Here is a 16,442-nt window from a genome sequence, read left to right on the forward strand (position 1 = left end):
TACTGTCTCTTTTCTGTTCATTTGGACAACTGTCACTAAAACTACTACAACCAAATGAATACAATACTAGAGAGCAGGAATATATGGTTTATCGGACTCTGGGAGAAAGTAATATCTATCAGAGATAGATATTAAGAAAACTTTCCTACAGAATGGTTTGCCTTTTGGTTTCTTAATTTTCATCCCTGTCTCCCCCACAACCCCATGAACTACTTGAGACTCAGCATGTCCGTAAGAGCTTACACTCATTGTACCAAAAAATAAACAAAACAAAACAAAGACTCACTGGCTTTTCTTGAGTCTTTTTTCTTTTTCTTTTTCACATCTGTACATCCAACTGCTCTTGCTTACATCTGAACAAGCTTACTTCGTCAGCTCATGGCTGGGAGTTCAACTTCAATTTTGTCTGTCACTTGTGCTATCACAGACACATCATCAAAGTAACTTTAAGGAATAATAAGGGCTAGAATAGATGGTTAGAAGAGGCTACACACAGTTCCTTACTTCACAGTCTGGGGGAAATGCAGTTAATCTACATAATATCTATTTTGTGGTGTTTAAAGAGAAAACTATTTCATAAGAGAGTATGAACAATATTGTTTAAGTTAAAAAAAAAACGTAAAACAAACCAAGTTGAGTAATATATCTAAAGTGCTATTTATATACTTGTTAGGGGCCACTCAAATGTACATAAATATTAGTTGCTCAGTAATGGTTAATTATTCCCACTTATTTACACTAGTTGTAAACACAAACATAATATTGTTATAAAGAAGACAAAAACTCCTGTGTTCACCATCTCATGTTTATTAACTTTGGAACAGTTAAACAATATGCAGGCATTTTGAAACTTCAGGGGTAAGGTCATTCAAAAAAGCTTTTGCTACTTCTTCCTTTTAGAAGAATCCATTAAATTATCTTTTAATAGTTTACTTTAAGAAATTTAATTCCCTAAAGCTATCTGTAGATTAAAGGTAGAATTTGCTAGACTTTCTGTAGTATAAGAAAATTTTAAGAGGATGTAACTGGAAATGAACACCCCTCATGAAAAACTGGTTATCTAATTGATGCCAGAACATGAAAATTCATATTTACAATTTGCTGTGTGAAGTTTCACAAAGGAATGAGATGACTCATCATATTCTTAACAGAATTATGTTCTAATTTCCTGCTGTGTTAAAAGAATGCCCTATTTCAAACTTGTGTACTGCTGACTTATTTTCTACTTTGTATAAAAGTAGTGGTAAAAATTAAAATATGAAATAAAATAGTTATAAGTGGAGAAAACATTTTTCTCTTTGTGTCCATTGAAGTCTTGGGTATGTATTATGAGATAAACGCATTATACATTAGAATAGAGTATAAATCCATATATTGTGACCTCTGATTTTAAATTGAATGGCATAAGCATAACTTTGCATTAAGAAAATAAAGATGATAGGAAGTTAATTTGTTTAATTCAACCTTAAATCTTCACCATGAGAAAATTTTCGGCTAAAGTAGGCTTTAACACCTTTTGTCAATGCATGAAGCAGCAGCACCCAGTTGAATTAGAAGCTTACAAATATCCAGATGGAGAAAAAGGGAAGAAAGAGCTTCCAAGGAATAGAACACATTTCTATAATTCAACAGAAGGTTGGGGGAAAGTGGCAAGAAATATTCTAACTTCTTCTTAAAAAATTCTTCCAAATAGTGAGTCCTACAAGATATTTTCCCCTGTACCACGGCTAACTTTCTAATGCAAGTTTATGAAAAACAGAATTGGTTAGCTCTCTCAGAATTCAATCATCTTTGCTATGGTCCATCTATGATGGTTAACAGAATCATTCATTATTTTTTCTAAACTTAAATTTTAGCAGTTGGAAAAATTTCCCCAGAACTAAGAATTTATATACAAAGCCATTCTGTCTTCTAAGTTTACATGTTCACTGAAACATGTTCATATACATGTTTCTTTAAGTTCATTTTATTCTTTGAATCATACATTTATTCATTTTTTAGTTAAAATTAACAACTATCCATTTTTCTCCCCTTGAGATATGAATATACCTTCTCATAACATTCTTCCTTTTTATGCTAAAATACACCTCTGTCCTACTGACCAAGATTTTTCCTCCAATGTATCAGGTCTGTTTGATAGTGATTACTAGGGTTTAAAGAAGTGTTTTCCAGAGGCTTTATGAACTTCTATGAACTTATGCTAAATGTCTAGTTCAAGAAGTAAGTTATCTTTGTGTTTTGAAAGCATACCCCATGCGTAATGGGCTTATGTACCTAAGTGGCAGTAACATCACAGCTACTGTTGAGAACTGAGCTTTCCAGAATATGAGACTTTGTGCTTTGATCGATCAATTAAAAATAATTTGAATCATTTTAAAGAAATCATTCTTAAACACATTATACTTTGCAATGCCTTATTAAACACAGTATGTGAAACCGATCAAACAGTGCCCTAGGTGAGTCAGTAGCATCGAGATGACGGCTTATTGTACTGTGCTAAAATTATGTGTATTTAACGAGCCCCAGACTGGTCGAGTGGTTTAATAGTAGTGATTCTCCGCCTTCCCCCATAATTTCATCTGTTACTCCTGTGTGGTGGTTCTCATAATTAGCCAGCGCCATTCTTAATTAACCTCCAGTTGTAATTTAGAGAAAACAAACGTTGTTAGGGGGCATGAGATCCGCAAACTTAACAAATGAGTGATATCCTTCACTTCCTAGTTCTCTCAATCTGCTCTGACCTACAAGTATTTTCTCAGTTCTTTGGAAGAGTAAAATTGATGGGCTTCATTACCGCTGTTTTTTTCCTTGTTCTACATCTTTCTTCTTTGATTTCTGGAACTGGGGCTATGTTTTATTTGGTTGAACCTCACTGAAATGTGAATATGTTAAGAGAAGCCTAAGTTCATAATTATTACCCAAGAGGCTCACAGACAAAGGATACGAGAGAAGTCAAATATTTAAGAGAATATATACAACATTGTCTTTCCTTATCCCTCAATAATGAGCAAACAGATTGTACCTAAGTTGTACAGAAAAAAAAATCAGTCTTAGGTTATTATTATTCTTCAACTGCATAAATGTAAATGGTAAATGCATATAGAAAACATTTCACTGTAGACTGTGTTTTGATTGTTTCTTAGAAAAGCAAGTTTTGGGGCTAGGTAACTATTCTTGTTAATTAAAATATATATTTAAAAAAATATCCATGCATTGAAATGGTCTGCATAATTTAATTGAAGTTATAGCAATACTGTGATGTGATGGACTGAAGTTCGAACTGTGGAAAGAATTTGCAGAAGGTCAGTTCCTTAAATGTTTAATCATTAATGAGTGTAAAGAACTTCACTGAAGCATCTTCCATGTTTCTGTGACATTTCACCGGAGGAAGTTGTGTCTGCAAAAAGGAAAGTTGAAATTGTTAAAGCTACTGAGAGCTCCATAGATAAGGGGAATACCATAAACTTCAGTGGAGAAGAGCTAAAATTCTACATGATGTTTCATTATAGTTTTTTTCCTGAGACATGTATTAATTGCAAAGACAATAATGCAAAATGATCATTTCAGATCAAAAAGCATTAAGAAGAACATCTTCAATGTATAAGCCGGTGCTTATGCTCAAGCCACAGTTCCTTTCTTTGGGTGCCTGCTATATTCTACTTCTTTTCAGTTTTCAATCTTGGTTCAAGGACGTTTGCCATGACATACAAAAGAAATAAAGAAAATGTAACTATTACTTTCTATTTATTGCTATGATAACACATTGATAATTGTTGTATATTTTGCTCTACTGAAAGGAACCAACATAACATTGGCATTTAAACATGATTCTTCTGCTCTTTGAGAGTTCTGTTAATATTTGAATGATAGGGCATCAATACTGGTCTAAAACAGAACAACAACAAAACAACCCTGTCGGTATAACACAGCAACATGTGCCTTACATTATTAAAGTCTTAGTGCATTTGGCGGCGAGGGGTAGCATAATTAGTTATTTCTACCCAATTTCAACAGGAAGGCATCATACTTTCAATGGCAGAGACCTAGAACTTGCTAACTGCATTTAGAGAAGCTGTGAAACGTTAGACAAAATCTCTCTCTGAATTTGAGTTGCTTAGAGATGACGCCTATAAAAAAAAACCCTCAAAATTGTGGTCCAATATGTTAATGATCTGAGGATGACATTGTTGCAAATATCAGGTTATCTTCCTTTCCAAAATACATATCGAGAAGAAGTTAACATTTGTTCTGGAAACTAGGTAACATAGAGCAGCAATATCTAGATCTAAACTCAAACCACGCAAAACTTCCACGATTAGAACCAGTTTCACTTTTAGTGTGAAGACTTAGAGTGAAACCCAGAAGGTGAAAACCCACAAATAGACCTTCTTTAAAAGAGTATACATTTAACTCCCACGGAAGTGGAACAGAGATTTTCACAAAGTCTAACATACCACTTCTGTTTGTTTTAGAAATGTATAAGCAGAGAAGCTGGCGTCCAGTAATGACTACTTAACCTCCTGATGACCTTTTAGGTCATGAAGAGAACGCAGGCCTAGAAGTCCAGAGACCTGGATTCTGGATCTTGTTCTGTCTGAAAGTCTGTAAAATTTTGAGCAAATCAACTTTCTCTCACAGACCCATTGTCCTCATTTGTAAAACACAAAACAAAAGGGTTGGATTAAATGAGACTTGATGTTCTTGAATCTCTTAGAGACTTAATCCAAGAAATAAGAAACAATATACCAGAAAACGATTTGGAAAAGTTAAATGGAAATTAGACATATATTTTTATTTTTTTTATTATTCATAAACTATAAAACATAAAACTTCACATGAGGAAGTAAAAAAGCATCTGAAAAATCTTGGTGATAATAGCAGGAAATTGTGAATAGAAATGTAATGGTTGAACGGTGCTCCTGAATGATTGACCTGGTGATAATCCAGGGTGTCCAAGGTGATAGAGTACATGTGAAAACTAATCAAACTGAATTGTTTTAATCTCAGTGTCAGAATGTTCTCAACACATCAAGAAACTGGAGGATTGTGATCCTGATTTCAGGGAGTTACTTGGTTTTAATAGCAATTAGTTAGATCCTACTCAGATAAATGTGATTTTTAACAATTCTGAAGAGTGACCATACTTGGTATATCTCTAGACATAAAGGGAGTTCAATCTGCATTTTGAAGATGCTACTATTCTTCACAGTACTCATTAAGTCCTCTTATATTTGTGGACATTCAGTAACTTCATAACTTCATTGATCAAGAGATCCATGGAAAAAAATTCTTTTAACTAAGCCATTCTGAGAATAAGAAAGTTGAAGTAAAATATTCACTTCTCATTGTGGTTTAGGGCATTTGATGAAGAGAACAAACTGGCATGATTTAAATTGAGAGGTTCAGGGTTAATGTGATGCTTCCGGGGACTCTGCAGCATTGGTCTAAGGGTCATCCTGAGAGAAATGAAAAGCATGAAAGTCATGCTTGAAATTGTCAAAACAGTTCCAGTTTGTCTCATCTGCTTGGGAGAGAGGATACATCCCCTGTAAGCTTTACTGAGAAAAAAATATATTGCCTAGATTTTATGTTTAACATTTCATGTTTAAAATATATAATATATATGACTAAATACACTTTTGAAAATATAAGCTCAGAATTTAAACTTTCTGGATTTAAATGCTACTTACATCACTAGCTATATGGCATTGTGAGTTAATATATATAAGTTTTCTACTTATTGTATAATATTAATATTATATAATATTGTGCAATAATAATGATTATTGAATACTTACATGTCAGACACTATTCTAAATGTTTAATGTGTACCAATTCATTTAGTCCTCTGGACTATGTAATGTGGTTGAACTTTATTATTATCCTCCTTTAATGGAGGGGGATTTCAGAATTTAACCAAGGTCCCACGGCTAACAGATAGAGGAACTGGGATTTGATCCACAAAGCTGGCCTCTCCAGCTGGCACTTTTATCCCTTACACTGTACTACTACTCAGGATACTGGAGACAGTAATAGGACCTACTTTATGGAACAGGATGATTAAATGAAGCAATATGTGCATGCACTAAGTATAGGGCCCAGCACAGAGTAAAGTTTCAGAACTGTCATCTAAGATCACTTGCATGTCCTGTGTGCCCAATACACATCTAATTTAATTCTCACAGTACCACTATGTTACTATCTAAATGTACAAGATGTAGAGAAATAAGATATGGAAACGAGATAATGAACGAATGAGTGACAGAGCCAGGATTTTCATTAGGTGTTCTGATTCCATAGCTAATACTCTTTCTACTACACCATTCTCTCTCCTATGTTCCATGTTATCATAAATCTGGGAATTTAGTTATTGGCAACAAAATGGTGTGTGTCTGGAATGTGTCTTCTTTATAATAAAGGGATTACTACACAGTTACGTAGACGTATGAAGGTGATTTATTACGTCAATTAGAATTTTAACCATTGTTCACATATTTATATTCAATAATTATATAAGAATCTGTGGGAATAGCTGAATCTTTTTCATGGTGAAATAGATCTAGGACATTCCTTTGCTTCTTTAATGTCATTTAAGTTACTTAGCATCAATATATTGATTTAGTACAGAAATGTGAATTTATAAGCTAGGAAATTAAAAGAGCCGTTTATAAATCAAGATGGATCAATTAGCCCACTGTGAAATGTTAATCAGAAGTCTGCATATACTGTTACTCAAATTGTACTCACGGCTGCAATCAATTAGCCTCTGGAATTAGAGAGACGGTTTCCACCAATCCGATCCACTGGGATACCAAATCTCCTTTTTGGATGATCTACTACTTTTCTGAAACAAACCAAGGAGAATATTTTTAAACTAAAGTCCAAGTTATCAATTAATGACTTTTTCTCTTTTATTTCTTGCTCATCTGCGGGCTTTCTTTGGGAGTTTGAATACACATGATAGTTACCATTCCTCATTACTCACTATGGGCCAGACACTATCTCTTATCCTTTGGACATCTGTCAAAGTGGTTATCACCACCTCCACTGAGGAATCTAAAGCTTTGAGAAATTAAATTACTTATCCAAAATCAAACATTGCCGATGAAAAGCCGGGTCTTATCAACATACCAATCTACTAAGTTTTTAGTTTGGGTAAGTCCCTTTCTCTCTTCAAATGTTGGTGTATTCCTCTGTTAATGGAAGACAATTACACTAGGTCAGTGGTTTTCCCCAGTCTCTGACTCAGAATGGTTCCTCCAGGGAAGAATGGTGTTGCGGGAGGAAAAAGTGCTGATGCCAACAGTGACTGTGGAGTAAGGGTGCTTCTCATGTCTTCACTCGGATTTTACCCAGAGAAGCTTTGTACACAATGGTCTATGTCTGTTACACATTCTCTGTGTCAAATATTATTGGAAAAAATTAGCTTCATTATTAAAATGAAATTTAAAAAGTCCAACTAGGGAACTTCCAGCTTGTATGTTTTGTAAGTTCTCTTTTTAGAAAGAAGAAACATTTTCATTTGATTTGTTCTACCAAGTCAAATCCTACTAGGGGAGGTCCCAGAACTCTCAGAACATAACTTTCACTGGCCTTGGAGCTATGAGAAGTTTGAGTCTTCTCAATGGAGAGAGAAACATCTGAATCAGTTTTCAATAGCTTAAAGAGTTAAAAAGATTTCTTTCAGAATATTTTTAATAACTTTTATTCTAACTACTTGCATTGGATTGTCAATATACACTACACAATTTAAGCATTAAAAACGAATGAAAACTTCAATATCATTTTTTCCTATTATCATCTATTATGTAACTACTACATAAAGTTCTTTTTGTGGCTGTCTTGGGATTGATAAATCAGACATAGCCTTTGCTTTCAAAAACCTACAATTAAGTACTTTCAGATGAGTAAGGATTTAATGTAAGTAAGTAGAGGAAAAAATCTCTCATTTTTATCGACACCAAGTTTTTACCTTAACTGCCAGGTCTAATCAGTGTTCCTCTTATCACTATTAGGTAAATAATTGATTTAAAAGCTCTGAGAAGTATAGAGAAAAATGGAAACATGGGGTATTTTTATGACTGTGTCTTGCACATAGAACATTCCATAAACACTGCTTGATTATAATCAAAACAATAAATTTGATGGTAATTAATATTTATTTAATGCTTTATACATGCCAGGCACTGTGCTTAGTACTATGTAGACAAGAATGATAATAATAGGCATGAACCTGACTTGGATCTTATCCCTAAATGATACTGTAGGAACAGGGCACAGGGCCATGTTATGTTTTTTATTTGTTTATTTGTTTTTACCGAATTCAGCCTTCTTTTCTGTTGATCCACATCCATCTTCCTTTATAGGTTGGCCTTTAGTTTTGCTAGTCAGTGCAGATAGTATTGTATATATGATCTTATAAGGCTGTCTGCTAGACACCAGTTTGATCAGTGGGGGAAAGTCTAGGGAAAAAATATTTAGTGCTTATCCTTAACCTAGCCATACCTCTGCCTCTACTCTTCAAATTTCTGAAAAACATACTTGTTTAAGTGAGGTCTATCATTTGTACTTCTGGATTTTTTGATATTACATTAATTACATATTTTTGAACTTGATAATCAAAGGGGAAATATGTTATCTGTAAAATTAGCATAAAATTAATGATGAAGAGTCATAGGAAATATGCATATCAGTTGTGCTTTAGGTATTCTGATGTAATTATAAATAATTATTGTTGGAAAAAAGAAAAAAACACCTTTTATATTTTTTATTTTTATTCACATAATTTGTGGACATTTCTTTTAAGCACTTATTTTCCTTGTGGTAGTAAGAATATGGTCTTCCCAAGGACGTCCACACCACAATCCACAGAATCCATAAGTAATGTCCTCTAACATAGCAAAAGAGACTTTGCAGATAGGATTAAAAAGGACCTTGAGATGAGAAGATTATCCTGGATTATCCTGGGTATGTAGGCTCCATCTAGCCTAGTCTCCATAAAAGTGGAAGATGACTGAAGAAGAGTGGGTTGGTTGGAGAGCTGCACTCTGAGAAGGACTTAACTCACCACCACTGGCCTTGAGGATGGAGGAAAGGATCAAGAACTAAGGAATGATAGGAGTGCCTGGGTGTCTCAGTCAGTTGGGCCTCTGACTCTTGATTTCTGCTCAGGTCATGATCTCAGGGTCCCCATGTCTGCTCTGCTCTCAGTGGGAAGTTGGTGGAGAATTCTCTCTCTTCCTTTTTTCCCTCAGCCCCTTTCCCTCTGCTCCTCCACGTTCTGTTCTCTCGCTCTCTCCAATAAATAAATCTTAAAAAAAAAAAAAAAAAGGAATGCTGTGACTTCTAGGAGTTCTCAAAAGAAAATGAGACATCAGTCCTACAACCAAAATGGACTCAATTCTGCCAACAACCTCAATGAGCAGGAAATGAATTCTCCTCTAGAGCCTCCAAGGAGTGTCAGCCGCTGACCTCTTGACTTCTTCCATAGCCAGCTGGCAGAGCAGGCAAGAGAGAGCATGGAGCAGCTAGCAGGGAGAATTTTAGAGGCTATGCAGTGGCTAACAATCACACGGCTGCACCTAATTGGAGAGGAGACTGAGAAAAGTTGTGTAGATTGGCATATGGTTACTGCAGAGATTATATTGAACTTTTTTTTTTTTAAAGATTTTATTTATTTATTTGACAGAGATAGAAACAGCCAGAGAGAGAGGGAACACAAGCAGGGGGAGTGGGAGAGGAAGAAACAGGCTCATAGCAGAGGAGCCTGATGTGGGGCTCGATCCCATAACGCTGGGATCATGCCCTGAGCCGAAGGCAGACGCCCAACCGCTGTGCCACCCAGGCGCCCCTTGAACTTCTGACTTACAGAATTGTAAGATAATAAATTTGTGTTAAGTCCAGAAGTTTAAGGTAATTTATTACCATAGCAATAAAACATGAATATATCTGTGTGATTTAGATCTTATGTCTGAGGGTGATGTTGTTGATATATATTTAAAAAAATCAGACTGATATGATTCTTTTTTACCTAAACCTTTCAATTCCTTTACTGACTACCTCCATCATAACTCCAGAAAGGGGTAAGATAGAAGCTACCTCAGGGCGAGAGCACTCAGGAGAAGTTCCAGACAAGTAAGGAAGAGGAAGTGAGAAACCAACCCTTCTGGTGTTTAAAGGACTGGTAAAAGGGGAAGGAAATGGCAGCTGGGAAAAAGAGTAGTGCCACACATGTTGAACTGACCTCCCAAGCACCTGTGGGATGGATGGTGGCAGGAAAAGGAACGCTTCTGCTTTTTTAAAGGAAAGTATGATGGTCTCATGCACATTATAAATTAGAACAGAACATTTCTTGGTTAAGAGTACTAAGCAAACGAATGATGTACTATACCTTGGCTAATTGAATTTAAATTAAAAAAAGAGTACTAATGCATTTTTTCAAAAATAAAAGTAAAATAAATGAAAATAGCATTTTTTTTCTTTCTTTCCTATAGTTGATCTTTTTTTGCTCAAGCAAAAAAGAGGCAGCTGCAGTGGTGGAAAGCAAAATAAATTCTTTTTTCCTTCCTTTTACCCTCCTTCCATGTTCTTTCATTCCATTCTTTCCCCAGGATTTGATTGGGAACCAGGATATGAAAGACTTAGATTCTATTTGGTTCTTCTTCTTATCCATGGTGTAAGAGTTTGTATGACTGTTATCATTCTGAGCTTCTCTTTCTTTTTTCGATAAGATTTAGATAATACCTGCTCTGCCTATCTTTCAGACTGGTTTGTTTATTTAATACTTATTTCTTAAGCAAATTTGATTGCTTTATGCACAACTGTTGCTATTTTTTCTCTGCACTGGGGATACAGTGGTGAATAAGACGTTTTACTTGAAAAAAGCTAATGAGGTAACACACCTGAAATTATTTTATACATTTTACTGACTCTACTATTATTTCCTATCAGTCCTGTCCAATGGCTTTCAAACTATTTGTAGTTTACTATTTCTACAAATAAAAGCTTTACAAAAGAGATCAATACCTAAATACATGTTACTGTCCCTGTAAAGAAGTACCCCTCCTTCTCCATATATGGTGGTTCCTGAAAGAGCTTCCAGAAACACTTAAGGGTTCTTAGAGCAGAGCTTGAAAACCACTGGTCAAGTGGATATGAATGTTTTTGTTCTAGCCATAGATCCATAATTACTTTGACTCATCCTCTAAAATTTGGGATTAGTTTCAAATGCTCACATGTATCTTGAAATCAAATACGAAAAATAAATAAAAAAATGCATGCGAAAAGCCATTCAGTATTTAAAATTTTTAGCACTAATACAAAATGAAATGAAAACAATTATTCCCATAAAGCAGCTAAACCAAAAAAAAAAAAAAAAAAGAAAATAGCTCAGTAAATTAAATAATCTCTATACAAACTCTATCCGTTTAGAAGTAAAAGGGCAAACTAGTATTTATCTTAAGATTTTTGCTGATATGAAATATACATCACAGTACTATACTCTGTAACATACACTTACAGAAAAAAAATTTATGCAAAACATAAATGTTAAGACAGTGAAACAGTCTTAAGACCAAAGGGGAAAACTGTACTTTCTGGCTATCTAGTCCCTCTTGTGACAAAATAATGGTATGACATGGCTTATATTATATATCCACGTTAACATTTTCCGTTTTAAAAGATTCTGAAATAGTTTAAGGATACAAAATATCTGCCAAATTAATAAAGAGAATGGATTATTTTAAATACAACTTTAAACTTTACATTAAAATGCAATTCTTGTGTTAAATAGGATTTTTTTAAACATTTATGTTCTTTGATAATCCAGTTTCTGAAAAACTTTTTACATTCTAAAAGAACACAGTTAGAAAATGTGTATTTAAATGTTTTATTGAGAATCACTTCACACATACATAATGGCCTATAGATTTATCTATGTTCAGTTTAAGGAAAAATAAAATGAACATTCCTGTTGGCACCAAATGAAGAAATAGAATATCGTCAACGCTTTGGAATTAACCAGTGTTCTTGCTCTCAAACTGCATCCCTTTCATGGCTTGGTCCCCGAAGTAATCTGTAGACTGAATTTTGGTCTAATTATCCCCATGCTTTCCTTATAATCTCTGTGTATTCCTCCAAACTCTCTTGTTTAGTGTAGATGGTTCTAAAATTTTATTTAAAAGAAATCATGTATGAATTCTTCTTGATTTCTTTCAGCAAATATTTTGTTTTGAGATTTGTCCATTTTGATATATATATATATATATAGTGGCATTCTTTATTTTTACTGCTGTATGATATTTTATTGTATTAATATACAACAGCTTATTTAGACATTCTACCATAGATGGAAATTTGAGTTATTTTCTTTTTTGTCATTATGTATTCTCGAGATGAAATTTTCTTATAGATGCCTTCAGTGCATATTTAAAGATTTCTCTCAAGTATGTTTTTAGAAGTACAATTGTCAGCTATGCCTATACTTAATTATATTACATAGTGCCAGACTGTTCCAAAGTTGTACCAATTTACATATCCAAGAGCAGAGTGTGACAGCTTCTATTGTTTCAAATCTAGGCCAGTCCTTGCAATGTGGGATTTTTGTTTTTCCTTCCCTTCCCCTATGTTCATCTGTTTTGTTTCTTAAATTCCACAAATGAATGAGATCATATGATATTTGTCTTTCTTTGACTTATTTCACTTAGCCTAATACCCTCTAGGTCCATCCACATTGCTGCAAATGGCAAGATTTCAAGCATTTGTAATTTTATCTCACAGTGGTTTTAATTTTGCTTCCTCTGGATAATTGTTTCTCCCCTTTTCCTTTGTTTATTGGCTACTTGGATTTCTTCTTTTGGAAGTGTCTGTTCAAGTCTGTTGCTTTGTTTTCTATTGGCTAGTTTTTGTTTTGTTTTGTTCTGTGTTTTGTTTTTTAGAGAGAGAAAAAAAGGGAGAGAGATGGTGGGGGAGGGGCAGCAGGAGAGGAAGAGAGAGAATCATAAGCAGGTTCCACGCCCAGCTTGGAGCCTGATCCAGGGGGTCAATCTCAGGACCTTCAGATCATGACTGGAGCCAAATTCAAGAGTGGGACGCTTCACTGAAGGAACCACCCAAGTAACCCAGTTTGTCGTTTAAATATTGTTTTGTAGGAGGGTTACAAATACTCAGAATGCTAGATTTTGTCAGTTATATGCAAATATACTTTCCCATTTGTGGTTACTCTTTATTGTGTCTTTTATAAAAAACTTTAATGTTGTTTTTAAATTTATCAGTATTTTTACTTTTTGTTTATTAATGACTTCTGCTCTAATATTATGAAGATATTCTCCTATTTCATGTTAAAATCTTTCTGTAGTTTGCCTTTCACATTTATGTTCCTTAATCCTTTTGAAATTATATATTTATGGAATGAGACAAAGGTCATGCTTTTTTATATTCACATTCAGTTATTTATAAACATTAGATTCAGCTTATGAAGTTTCATGGAAAATCCTTATGCAATTTTACCTTGGATTGTATTGAATCTAAGATATAAAGAAGTTTGGAGATATTTGAAATCTTTATGCTATCGAATCTTACTATCTAAGATCTTTTCTTTAGGTTATCTTTCATGCCTTCTCAAGAATTTTTGTAATTTTCTCCATAAAGACTTTCCATAGTTTATTGGATTTGTTGTTGTTGTGACACTATTTAAAAACATGTGCTGTAGGTTTTAAATAGGTGTCCCTTACTTGGTTAAAAAAAAAAGTTTCCTTCTATTTCTCTTATTAGTTTATCAGTGATTTTGATCATGAGTAGATGCTTAATTTTATTGAGTGCTTTTCCTGCATCTATTGAATGATGCGGCTTTACTTCTTCAATCTATTAACTCTGTTGATTGACTTTCCAAAGCAAATCAAACTTATGCTGTATTTTTGTGATGAACCCAATAATACATTACTGGAACTGTTTTGTTAATTTTTTTGTAGGAATTTGTACCTACTGTCATTAATGCAGTTGTCCTATAATTTTTTCTTGTTCTCTCCATATATGGTTTGATGATCAGATAATGCATTCTCATGAAATGAGTTGAGGATCATACCTTCTTTTTGGTTATCCTATTGTTATTTAATTATATCATGGTGTGAAAATATGTTCTATATAGTAACCAGAGCTTTAAAAATTTTAAGGCTTATTTCGTGGACTGGAACTTCCTTGATTTTAATAGCTATTTCATGTTAACATAAATGTCTCCCCCCCCCCATTGTTGTATACAACAACTTTTACTGATCCTGCTTATGATTTTGAGTTCCAAGGAAAGAAACCTAAGAATCAGAGTGTGGAGAATGTTCCCTAAAAACAACAGTCTGATTTGCCAGTACATCTTAAATGGGCATGCCACTCTAGCAACTTTGATTAATATGCAGAAAGGGAAGATATAGTAATGGTTAACATAGGATGTTCATTTAAATAAGTTTAGTAATTTATTTTTATTTTTTAAAGATTTTATATATTTATTTGAGAGAGAGGGAGAGCACAAACTGGGGAGAGGTGCAGAAGGAGAGGGATTAGGGAGCCCAACAGGGGGCTTGATCCCAGGACCCCGGGATCATGACCTGAGCTGAAGGCAGAGGCTTATCCGACTGAGCCACCCAGGCAGCCCTTAAGTAGTTCAGTAATTTAGATTAGTGAAACATGTAATTAAACTATTATACCATACAGCTTAGATGAGTACAGTAGCCAGGTTCCAACATGAACCCCAACAATACCACCATAATACAGTCTCCTTCTGCACTGAGCAGGGCTGACCTCTGTAACCAACAGTATATTGTGATTAATGTGTAACTTCCAAAGCTAAGTCATGAAAATATGGCAGCTTCTGCCCTGCTTTGTTGGATCACTCATATTAGGGAAGTCATCTGCCATTTCCTAAGGACACTCTAACAGTCCTATAGAGAAGTTTTTGTGGCAGTGAACTAAAGCCTCCTACCAACTGCCAGTGAGGAACTAAGACTTCCTGCCATCACCCATGCTGAGTGGGTCATTTTGGAAATGGATAATCCAGCCCTGGCGTAGCCTCCAGATGACTGCAGCCCTGGCCAACTTCTTCACTTTAACCCTTAGAGGCACCTTGAGCCAGAAGCATTCAGGCAAACATTTTCTGGATTTCTGATACACAGAAATTATGTGAGAACATCAACATTTATTAATGATTTAAACTGCCAACTTTTGGGTAACCTGCCCACATAGCAATAGATATCTAATACCACGAGATTCAGAATGCTCTGGAATTCTGCAAGAGAAGAGATCATGTCTAATTTGGGTTTTCCAGGAAGAATTTATGGAGCATATGGAAACAATAAAACAAATGATGGTCCCTATCTTGGTTATCACAATTTATAATTAAGGTACAGAATTAAGAAATGACTGAATGAGGGGGAGTCTGGCTGGCTCAGTCAGAAGAACATGCGGCTCTTGATCTTACGGTCATGAGTTCAAGCCCCACACTGGGGGTACAGATTACTTAAGTAAATAAATAAACTTAAAAAAAAAAAGAAGAAATGACTATAGGAGGACAGCTATAACTGTATGAACTTGGAAGGACTGATGTATGAGAACAGAGTAAAATGAAGGATTCAGCAAAGCCCTGTAAAGAATGAAAAGGCAAATCATCAAAGTCCACAGAGTTGTATTTAAAACAGACAATTAAGCACCAAAAACCATACGTTACCTTGGAATTAACTTAACCAGAGATGTAAAGGATCTATATTCTAGAAAAAATAAATCACTCTTGAAAGACATCGAAGAAGACACAAAAAGATGGAAAAATATTCCATGCTCACGGATCGAAAGAATTAACATAGTTAAAATGTCCATGCTATCCAGAGCAATCTACACTTTCAATGCTATCCTGATCAAAATACCGAGGACATTTTTCAAAGAACTGGAACAAATAGTCCTTAAATTTGTATGGAACCAGAAAAGGCCCCGAATCGCCAAGGAACTGTTGAAAAGGAAAAACAAAGCTGGGGGCATCACAATGCCGGATTTTGAGCTGTACTACAAAGCTGTGATCACAAAGACAGCATGGTACTGGCACAAAAACAGACACATCGACCAATGGAACAGAATAGAGAACCCAGAAATGGACCCTCGGCTCTTTGGGCAACTAATCTTTGATAAAGCAGGAAAAAACATCCGGTGGAAAAAAGACAGTCTCTTCAATAAATGGTGCTGGGAAAATTGGACAGCTACATGCAAAAGAATGAAACTTGACCACTCTCTCACACCATACACAAAAATAAACTCCAAATGGATGAAAGACCTCAATGTGAGACAGGAATCCATCAAAATTCTAGAGGAGAACATAGGCAACAACTTCTATGACANAATCTCTACGACATCGGACAAAGCAACCTTTTTCATGACACATCTCCAAAGGCAAGAGAAACAAAAGATAAAAT

General features: G+C 34.8%; 1 protein-coding gene across 1 annotated transcript in view; it reads right to left on the bottom strand.

The window, feature by feature from the left end:
* Window positions 1-3,289: 3,289 nt before the first annotated feature.
* The window catches only part of OSTN (osteocrin), a 42,989-nt gene continuing 29,836 nt past the window's right edge, over window positions 3,290-16,442 (bottom strand). The window contains exons 4-5 of the mRNA XM_019803335.2: window positions 6,748-6,844; window positions 3,290-3,397 (exon numbers count right to left, since the gene is read on the bottom strand). Of these exons, the coding sequence (XP_019658894.1) occupies window positions 6,760-6,844 (85 nt within the window). The 3' untranslated portion in view covers window positions 3,290-3,397; window positions 6,748-6,759. The remainder of the gene's footprint in view (window positions 3,398-6,747; window positions 6,845-16,442) is intronic.

This window comes from Ailuropoda melanoleuca, chromosome 1, assembly GCF_002007445.2.
Source record: "Ailuropoda melanoleuca isolate Jingjing chromosome 1, ASM200744v2, whole genome shotgun sequence".
NCBI classification, from domain to species: Eukaryota; Metazoa; Chordata; class Mammalia; order Carnivora; family Ursidae; genus Ailuropoda; species Ailuropoda melanoleuca.